This window comes from Epinephelus lanceolatus, chromosome 4 (genome assembly GCF_041903045.1).
Source record: "Epinephelus lanceolatus isolate andai-2023 chromosome 4, ASM4190304v1, whole genome shotgun sequence".
NCBI classification, from domain to species: Eukaryota; Metazoa; Chordata; class Actinopteri; order Perciformes; family Serranidae; genus Epinephelus; species Epinephelus lanceolatus.
The window spans coordinates 38,097,836-38,108,665 of NC_135737.1; the positions used below are offsets into that span (position 1 = coordinate 38,097,836).

At 41.6% G+C, this 10,830-nt stretch overlaps 1 protein-coding gene across 6 annotated transcripts in view; it reads left to right on the forward strand.

Annotated features, from left to right (window-relative positions):
• The window catches only part of fli1 (Fli-1 proto-oncogene, ETS transcription factor), a 34,497-nt gene extending 25,280 nt beyond the window's left edge, over positions 1 to 9,217 (forward strand). For all 6 annotated transcript variants that reach the window (XM_033631212.2, XM_033631211.2, XM_033631213.2 and 3 more), the window contains 4 exons: positions 4,049 to 4,108; positions 4,985 to 5,044; positions 5,719 to 5,766; positions 5,939 to 9,217. In XM_033631212.2, the coding sequence (XP_033487103.1) occupies positions 4,049 to 4,108; positions 4,985 to 5,044; positions 5,719 to 5,766; positions 5,939 to 6,468 (698 nt within the window). In that variant the 3' untranslated portion in view covers positions 6,469 to 9,217. The remainder of the gene's footprint in view (positions 1 to 4,048; positions 4,109 to 4,984; positions 5,045 to 5,718; positions 5,767 to 5,938) is intronic.
• Positions 9,218 to 10,830: the final 1,613 nt, after the last annotated feature.

Consider the following 10,830-nt stretch of genomic DNA (forward strand, 5'->3'; position numbering starts at 1 on the left):
TGGGTGGGTTCCTGCATGTGTATATGTGTATTGTTTGAGGTATTATCTTGGTGTTAGTTTGTACATGGTACAACTTTTTTTCCCTTGTGCTGACTCTTGGTAGCTTTTTCAGTTTTTAGTGTCGCTGCTATGAAATTTTGGAATTTAATAATGCGCAGGAAGGACACTCATATTCTCCGCCACCTCTCAGTTACCGTAGAGAGGTGATGATTCACCTCTATGAATACACTTATTTGCAGCCAAGTCAAAGTTGCAACACAACTTGTACAAACTGTGCTGCATTTACGGTTTTTAATTGTTCTTTTTCCATTTTGAAATTCAAGAAAATAAGTAGATTAAAGATGCAATAATGCTAATGACATTGCACATAGCTGTGTGAATATGTTTATGTGCAGCAGCGTTGCAGTCCCCCTGTTGCTCTGAGCATTTTTCCATAGATGCTTCTCTGTTCTGGTGCACCCACTGTCTCCACACTGTGTCTAACTCCTGTACTTTGCCATCATTCTCCTCCTCTTATGGCTCCTTCCTCACACAGATGGCTTTTAAAGCACCTGTATTACGGGTATTAAAAAAAGTTTGCCCTGTCTGGGTCTCGCTCCCTGGCTCAGACTCTAGGTTAAAAACAGTCCACAGCTCCACTCTCTCACTCACCCTCTCCCCTCTTTTCTCTGTCTATCTCACCCTCTCTGCACAGTTGTTCTTTCTCTCCCACTCTTGTCTCCCGCTGCCTTTCTCCGTCACTCTCTATGTCTCTCTGCCTCTCTCTCCTCTCTATGTCTAGCTCTCGGGCCTTGTTTTGACTAACTGGTCCTGCAGTCTAAGTCTCCCAGGAGCGTGCACCACACCCCAGACCAGAGTGGAAACTGGCTCAAGTCGCAGTCGAGCAAGGCCTGGAAAAATGAAGGAGGGAGGGTGGGGGGGAGGCAGTTCTGTGTGTGCACATTCAGGTCTGTGTCTGCATTTGCGTGGCTGGATCATCCTGTGTACCCCCGACCACTTGGGCTTTGTGCATTTTACATCTGCTGCTTCTTCCGTCTTCTGTAGGACCGCTTCCCTACCTCTCACTCAGTCTGATTAAACCCAGAACAAAGTGATTATTATTACTGGTGAAAACTTTGACTTGTCCATATTCAGGCTTATAGCTGGTGAAAGGAAAATTGTTTCGGAGGTTAATGTCATCTGCTGCCAACAACAACACCAAGGGTAAAAGATGTGGATGAGCACTTATTACTGGGCATGTCCTCCAGCCCATACCAGACAGTAGCTGGGTTTGCTGCCATTGTTTTCTTTTCAAATTCCAAAGTTGTGTTTCGTCTGACTTTTTTTTTTTTTTTTCATTATTTTTTCTCCTCATTTTCTCTTCTCTCTCTTTCAAGCCTTTCTCATGCACTTGGTCACTCTGTCTCCATCCTCATCTGTCTACTTCTCAATAATCTTTTTTTTCCAGTGACTCCCTCACCTTTTCTCTCATCTCTCCTTCATCCATCTCTGCTGCTCCCCCCCGCTACCCCCTCTCCTGTTTGCAACCCCTCTCTGCACGTATGGAGGTAGCCCCGTTGTGTTTTTTTCAGGGTGGTGGAGAGTGGGGGGGGGGCAGGCGGTGAGTAGAGGGGAAAAAAGGGCCAGTAAAACAAAGAGAGGTTGTCTGCAGGCGAGGCAGGCAGGAAACGCAAGTCTCCCAGGACTCTCCCCCAGTCACTGCTCCTTGGCTATCCTGCCGGCCCACACCAGATTGAACCTGACAGCCCCGCTGAGCCACGGCAGCCCGCTTGTTATTTGTCCCTCTTCTCCCTCTTTTTGTCTTTCCCACTATTACGCTCTCCTTTCTTTCACTCTTTTGATCATATTCTAATTTATTCACTTTTCTTTTGCTTTGTCGCGAGCCCACATCTTTCATTTCACCTCATCCATATGCTTTTGCACCATCACTTGAATATCCCTCTTTTCAGTCACCAGTTTCAGTCACCAGACCAGTACCTTTCTTGTGGGCTGCAGACAGGAATGGCCCCTTTGCTGAAACGTTGAGGGTTAAAAGTTGAAAAGTTAAAAATTAGTGAAGAGATCAAGAGGTCCCTTAGCAGCGGGAAAACAAGGCAACAAAACATCCTTTGAAAGTAGCACATGAAGTGTTTTTACATTTTCATTTGAAGATTATGAAATGAGCAAAACAATGAAGCACTTGTGTGGGAGGTTACCAGGCAAACTTCAGTTTCATGGGGTGCACAGAGATTGTAATCTAGAGTTTAGCTGTGCTGAAAAAAAAGAGAGTTTGTATAATTTATTATTTGTGGTTTATTTCAGGAAAACCAAGCTGTCAATTTGTCCTGAACCACAGGAGGGCAGTGTTGCACAGTGTTTAGAGTCGGCCTTACATGAAGTAGGAGCTGATGATGAATGCTGGTTGATGTCAATGGAAGTTCCTCTGGTGTGGCTGTATGAGCTTATTTGGGTCAAGATGGCACACAATGTCCAAATGTGTTGCTGCAGTAAGATGATCATTTTGTGTCTGACACATTAAGGCGGAACAAGCATGCTGCTCTCACAATAAGTCATCTTTAAATTTTGTTTTGCACACCAAACTGATGGGCTTTTCAAATAATGAACATAAATAAGATCAACAAAGTTTAGACAAATACAGGGACATACATTAGAGTGAATTTGCTGCTGTTTTTTTCAATGATTGATAGCTTATCAGCATGTGAGTTATTTGCACCAGTGGAGAATAATTTGCAAACACATAAATATTAATGTAAACACCTACACACACACACAAATACACACGGAATGCATTCAAAGTCTGAGATCAACACACTCACTCGCTTCTGAAATGTCAGAACATATTCTAATAATCTATTCAGATTGATAATCATGCATATTGTTAAAAAACAATGCTGCAGTTCACACTTTTTTCCATGTTTGAGATCCTGTTGTGCTTCGTATTTGTACTGGTTGTACACTGGCCAGTTACCAATAATTAGTAATTTCCACTTTCTCGCAGCAGGATTGAGCCTCACTCTTTCTCCTTATCTGGATTTTCGGATCTAGGGATTCACACTGAAGCTTGCTTCTCAAAAATTCAGCCAGCGCTGATGGGAAATGGGATTGCCTCTTGACCTTCTAGCTTGCTTATCCCAGCAACAACCTCTGTCATCACCATTACACTGTCTGCCCTCTGGGAGAAACTGCTGAGAAAAGATTTGCAGGTCATGATAACACTGGGAATAGCATGTTGCACACAGCATATCTGGCTACAAGATGCGTCATATTTGCCTGGATTCTGGCAACTGATGGAGCGGTTTTAGCCCGCAATAATACAAACCATCAAGGGTGCTGGCCAGGTGAACTGTGAGTGTACCTGGGTGTTTTTGAGACATTGCCAGGGGAAGAATACATCCTGTGTTTTATCTGGTCGTGTCAGAGTGATTGATTGTTACTGGAAGCTGTCCAGCTTCACACTCTGTCAGGTTTGAAACGCAGACACACAGCAGGTAGAACTCATGCAAACTGGGCCAATTTGGCTGTTTGTCAAGGTTTCATAAAAGCCGCTTGTGCAGGGAGAGGGCTGAGGGTGAATATCATGTGCGTGTATTGTCTATGTGTGTGTGTGTGTGTCTCTGTTGTTCGTTAATTTGCATCAGTCCCTTTATTTGTGGTCAGAGTGTTGCAAGCTGCTGTGCCAACTGTACTCTGTTAAAGATTGTGCCATCTACATTTAAACCATCACAGCGAGCCAAACAAAACCTCACTGCCATGTCCAGATATCCTGTGAAGAGCATCTAGAGCCATGAATGAATGATTTATTGATGCCGTTTGGCACTTCTCCCCACGTTTTTTGCTTTGACAGTTGCAGCCCTGCGATAGGTTAGTACACATTTAGACAAGACTCCTACTGTTATGACAAACAGATAGGACAAATTAATAGATTTGGGTTAGGGTTAGGGTTAGGGTTAAATACAAAGAACTTGGGTCAGACAACTGCAGATGTAGATCCACTGGTGGATGCGCTAAAATACACTCAAACATCCCCTCTTTTCTGTCTCTTTGTTAGACCCTTCATATGATGCTGTACGGCGGACAGGATGGTCAAACAGCATGCACAGTGGCAAAGGTGAGGACACAGAAATCATTATGCACTGACTAGACAATACTCATAGGGACGTATGCTTCTAACCTACTGAGAGGGAGCATGGCTCTACAGCATAATGTGTCAGAACTTTATCATCTGTGCAGGTTAAAACACCCAGATTATTTGCAAAGGCCGTTTAACCAAAGTCTGCATCACATTAGAACCGCTTCCAACATCCACAGAGTCTAGACGTGTAGGTCAGACTCCTAAAGATTACAGCTTCTCTTGTCAGAACAGGATCACACAGTCAAAAGAAATCAGTCCAGCCATTGACTACTGCCTTATTTACCTTGGCCCTCAAGATCTGTAGCCTGGTTACAGGGCTGTAATCACCTATTGAACATTGGGGGAGCAACCGTTTCCAATCGACGACTTCTGCAACCCAACCCGCAAGGGAGGCCTGGGCGGGAAGTCTCCCCTGAATATATTTTTAGAAACTTAACAGCTAAACAGACCATTATAGTGTTTTGAGCAAAAGTTTTAGATCAGGAGTACCATGAGTGCACACACCATGATTTGTTTATGACCGTTTTCAGTGCCGTGTTTTCATAGGACATTTTTAATTACCTTTTTTCGTAAATAATGAGACAGCACTGTAATTGACATTGATTGTACCTACCCACAGCAGTCGAGCAACTGCCGGGGTACAGTAACGCCACTTGCACAAACTACGCACAGAGCTGCAGCACACTGTAGTATAAGAACCAGTAGTTATAATCATGACAAGTTGTTAAGTCTGTTTATGTTTATGATTACATTTGCTAATGATATTAATCAGTGCATTGATGGTCTTATCTGTAGCCACCCTGCTTTTTATGTCTGCCTATTGACTTCCACTGACTGCTGCTCTCTCTGCAGGTTCACCGGTGGTTACTCAGAATGTGACCAAGTCCACTGAGCAGCCCAGAGCTCAGCCAGGTAATGGCGTGCAGTATAAACACGGGGGAAAAGCTAGTTTGTCACCATGGATATCAGCTTCCCTTTGTACGAGTTAGCTTGCTGAAATAAATCTCTGACGTAATTATTCTATGTCCACAAGAAAGCGTATTCTCTAAGATCCTGAAATGTTGCAGGTTTTACTATTGTGTTGTTTTAAATTGGTTGTAGCTAAAAGCCTAATGTGTGAAAGCAAGTAAGCACAAACCAAGACCAAGTTGTCACAGTTCAGAAAAACACAAAGCCATCATTTACAAGTGGTACGCCAATAATTTAATAATGGACTGTTTGGAGTGCAGTTTACCACTAAGCTGTGAGTGTCTACAAGTGTTTCTCGGTCACACATCTATTAGCATGTGTGATTGGTTTTCCTGGTCAGCTAATTATCTGGAGGAGCACAATAATCCAAACATGCGAATACATAATGCTCTCTTTTTTTGTCATTGTTTTGCATATTTTGTTTTATTTACTCAACCCTGAAATGTGATATTAAAAAGAAAAGTAATAAACAGGAATTTTTAGATGATAATTATGTTAAATCATTAGCTATTGCTTCGTGATGTGTCTATTTTGACACTAATTAGTGTGGGTCACATACCGTTATATCACCACAGTGATCAGCATGTAGACTAACAAAGCTCTCCTTTTGTCAACAGATCCTTACCAGATTCTGGGTCCCACCAGTAGTCGCCTAGCCAATCCAGGTGAGATTTTGAGCTCGTTCTTTGTAGTGTGTCTGCTGTGAAAAGGCAGTTGTCGTGGAAGCTTCTTAAAGATGTACTTTTATGCAGGTCTTGTTGGGTAGCTAATGAGAGGTGGCGGTGAGAATGATGATGCTCGTGGATGATCATTGTTTGTGTGTGTGTCCACCATCAGGTTCAGGCCAGATCCAACTGTGGCAGTTCCTCCTAGAGCTCCTGTCTGACAGTGCCAACGCTGGCTGCATCACCTGGGAGGGCACCAATGGCGAGTTCAAGATGACGGACCCAGACGAGGTGGCGCGGCGCTGGGGCGAGCGTAAGAGCAAGCCCAACATGAACTACGACAAGCTGAGCCGTGCGCTGCGCTATTACTATGACAAAAATATCATGACCAAGGTGCACGGCAAGCGCTACGCCTACAAGTTCGACTTCCACGGCATCGCTCAGGCACTGCAGCCGCACCCCACTGAGTCCTCCATGTATAAGTACCCTTCGGACCTAGCCTATGTGCCTTCCTACCACGCCCACCAGCAGAAGGTCAACTTTGTATCCCCGCACCCACCGTCAATGCCCGTCACCTCCTCCAATTTCTTTGGACCCACCGCTCCGTACTGGAGCTCGCCCACTGCAGGCATCTACCCTAACCCAAATGTTCCCCGCCACCCTAACACCCATGTGCCGTCCCACCTGGGTAGTTACTATTAAACACCCTACTCTGACCATCCACCACCCTTTAAAACCTCCCTACTCCCACAATAAAGTCCAAATTTGCTGACCTGCACTCCCAAAGACGCCGAACCGATGAAGACTGAGTTGACAGAGGCATTTGTACTCTGAAGAAATTTTGCTCCTATATGAAGGATGATAAATTTGAAGGAGATTTTGTTTTTGTTTTTTGTAAGAATCTATAAACAACTGGATGCTACGGTCCATAATGGAATACTACTTACCTTTACCAGACTAGCAACTGTTTATGCTTTTTGGACGTGAGTTTCCTGTGCCTTTCTCTTTCCCATCCTCCCAGAAAGCTGCACCTACAAGTGTCCTTTCCAAAATCTCCCCAAACCAAAGCAGGGCAGGAGAACAACTCAAGTCTGTCTCCCTCTTCACCATGCTACAATACCAGACATGGGCCTATTATTTATGGGTCTCAATCTACATCCTCCTCAGTACATTATGTACATTACCCTTTAAAGCATCTGCCTTTTCTGCTTGTCTACGGCCTTGCTGGGGTTTCTTATTCCCACCACTAGCCTCGTATTTCCACTGTGTCTGTCTGCTTGTCTGTCCATCTGCATCTTTTTATGTGTGTGTGGAGAGTCTTCTGGAATTCGCTGGACAAGGAGGAGCTCTCAAAGAGATGGACTTTTCTCAGCACTGAATGAAATTTGGCAACTGGAATATGCCATTCACAATTTTATTTATCCTCCAAACTGGAAGGCTAGAGAAGAGTTAAATGCCGGAGAAGGAAGCGCTGTATGTTTTGCTGACCTGGGTCAACTCAGTTACTCAAAATGCTTTCTGTGTGTTGCGTGCGGGGGTTCAAGATGGGCAACGTGTACAGTTGACTCGACTGTGCTGGGGAAGCTGAGTCAAGATGTAATTGAAGTAATTTGCAGCAATAATTCAACCCAGGTCAGATGTTTTCAGGGGGCCACACACTAGGCTATTAAATGTTTGCCATGTTGTTGCCTTTCAGCCATGCCATTTCCAGATGTTTTGTTGCTCGACCATGTCAGTATTAATGTGAATGTCGTCTGGTTTGTGAAACACCCGTAAAAAAGGGATACCCTGCAGCAAAGTCAAAATTTGTCAGATGTTTTCATTTTGTTTAATGAAAAAAAATCTTTATTTTAAACACCATGGTTGCTGCACACGTCTGTGTCGAAAACACGACAGTACCTTTTTTATTTGCAGATGTGATGATGTAGATGATACCTACACCATAAGACTGTATGTTGCTTGGATGTTTATTTTTATCCAAAGTGCCTTACAGTGTATCCAGTTTTAGTACACAGCATAATGAGGAGCCTGACCCTCAAAGTGCCTTAACTGCTGTTTTATACCATATGTTTCCTATTCATTATACACAAAACAGAATTACATTTTAAAATGCATACAAATTTACGTAACCACCATCTCCATGCTTTACCATAAATCTGACAATTTTTGATTTTGAAGTGCACTCTGTCAATAACGACTGCCACAGTGTCTCCTTCCTCTTTGTAGGCCAGTCAGGACCATATAGGTCAGCACAGAGAAGTGACTTAGCAGTAGGTCATGTTGATAGACAGTTAAGTTGCATTTCACAAGGGCTGGATCCTAGTTTGAGAGCAGCATGTGTGTTTGAATGTTAGTTTCTCACTGATCTGAAGCCCAGCAAAATGCACATGAATCTCAAGTCAGGATTTCGTCATCGTGTAACAGTATCATGTCAAAACATATCCGTCTTCAGGTGTTCAAAGCTGTTCATAGCAAAAGTATTCTTTTAGAGTAACTGAAAATGGACACTTGAAAATAAATTACTTGGAACTGAGTAGTTTATCAGAGAACAAAACCAATAAAGTATGACGAGATGAAACAAAGAAATCCTCAGATTCGCAAACGCTGTGCGTTTGTCAGACCTATTTTTTATTATTTTATAAGCATCAGTCAACTAGGCATTAAAGCAACTTACTGTATAAATTATGCAGAGTTATTTTCATATGTGACACAGTATAAAAAGTCAAGAGAATTAATACGAGTTGACCTCGGTCAAAAATGCAAACCTTTTAAGTCCATTTCTGCTAAGTAGTTTGTTCAGCATTTTAAGCGTTTTTATATCTGTACATTTGGGCAATACATTTTAACATTTTTTTTGTTTTCTTGTTATTGTTATTATTTCTGAATAAGTGCCTAAGTGCCTTTATGTGCACAAGGTATTTTCTTTGTATTCCCAAAACCACAAATGCCTGCTTGAATCATAATCCACAGCCAGGGGATTCCTTTATTCTATATGCAACATGTGATTACGATGGATCTCTTCCATCGCGAATCATGTTTTATGCCAAATAACCCTGAAATTGATAGCTTTTCCTGTGCATAAAATAATTTCAGGTATTTTAGGCAAAACAATACAAACAGTATTAATATCCACAACCAGCTTCTCCTGAAAGTTTATAGCTTTAAAAGAACAATAAAAAGGGAACTTGTAATTTGTAGCATAAAGAAATTATTCTATTGTACCCTTAACTGTTTCACAAGCATTATCAATGAAAAGGGATCTGTGCTACTTCGTATATGCAATGTATTTTGGATATCAAATATATATATATAGATATATATATTGTGTATAATTTTACAATTAACCAGTGTATTATTATTATTGTCATTCCTGCAATGTATGAAGTAATACCTTTTGAAAAAGGGCTTTTGTATAGGAAAATGTGACAAAATAAATGTTTTTACCTCTCAAGTCATCTTTCATTGCCTGCCTGTGGCTCCAAAACAACACAGAGAAACAGTCTTCTTATTTATTGTGGGTAAAATGAGCGCGTCTCGGTTAGAAGCCATGCCTGTGGCTTCACCAGATGAAAAAAACACAGTCGCTCTTTTTTTCTAGGCATTTTGAGAAGCCAGATGTACCAAAGTAGTACACTCATGATAGTGACCTGCACATTGTGCATGATACTTGTCTCCACTGTGTCAAGGTTTGGAATTTCTTGTGCCTAAACTTTGTGACAGATTACTACACATTTCCAAAGGGTATAAGTTACATTTGTTAATTACACATACTTTTGTGCATAGCTTGCATTTAGCTGGAAATATTTATACCTGCAGGTAGAAAACAGCTCTTCTGCCCCTCCTCGTTTAAGGCAGGTGTATTTGTATCTGCATCAAAACAAAATGTGCATTAATTCTAACAAAACAATCTTACTTTTTTTATTGTTTACTGATGCTGAAATGTGCCTTTTCACCAGGAGTCACATGTGTTTTACTGAGACATTAAGAGGCTGTCACAGTTTAGGCAACTTAATCTTAATCATCCTGGAAAGGTGTGTTATCAGATTGGAATATATTCAAATTTATGCACAAACTAACCATGACAAGGTACTACAGAAATGTTGTGTCCAATTAAGAGAGCATACACTCAGTTGCTGGTTTATTAGGTACGCCTAATGCAGTCTAATGCAACAATATACTGCAATAAATCAAACCTTCATGAGGGGTGTAATGTTCTTTTTTATTTTTAATTCTTTATTTAACTTTATGATCATCGAAGGCTGGAGTTTGTGGCGCTGATGAATTATATTGTGCTATACTTGGAGCAATTATTTTTTCCCACCCCAATTATAGCATATTAATGATGACAGAATTAGACTGTGTTAGTTGTAGCTGGCTATACATGAGAAACTTGCAACTGAGTTTAATTTAATTTAATTCAAATTATCATTTCCAGTGGGAAGACAAGGGTGGAAGGGATAAGAGGGTCAGGAAGTTGCACCGCTTTTACAGGCTCTCTTTTTGCCATAATAAAAAAAAAACAGAGATAAACTGGTTTAAATCAGGAGATCATACAAGGCTGCAAGCCATGCGTGAGGGAGTTGAGTGTAAAATTACTTTAGAGTAGTGTATGTATTTGAAAGTCTCCTCAGTGTTTGTTTCTTTGCGTCATTTAAGTCTCTCTTTGTACGTTTCAAATGATGGGTGTTGGTAATTTAACAACCAGTGGGTACGCATACAGCTACAGCTTTGCAAAGGGCTCTACTTTGCATGAACCATGTGGACAAAAATATGCATCACAGACTCAGTGAACAGCCATAAGGGGACAGTTACATACTTTTTTTAAAAAAAATCTGAATATGTCTGTGAGGCATGTATCAGCTTTATGCTGCTTAGTCATTTCACATATTTCTCAATAATTCTCACCCTATCCCTGCGTCACTTGCCACAGTAACATCCCTGGGTGCAGACACACACACATAAGCATATGTAATTCATCAGAGAGGTCATAGCGGGAGGTCAGCCTTAACAAAACCTGTTAAAGCTCCATGCTAGCGTACAGTATGTGCTGTTATTTCTTCAAAT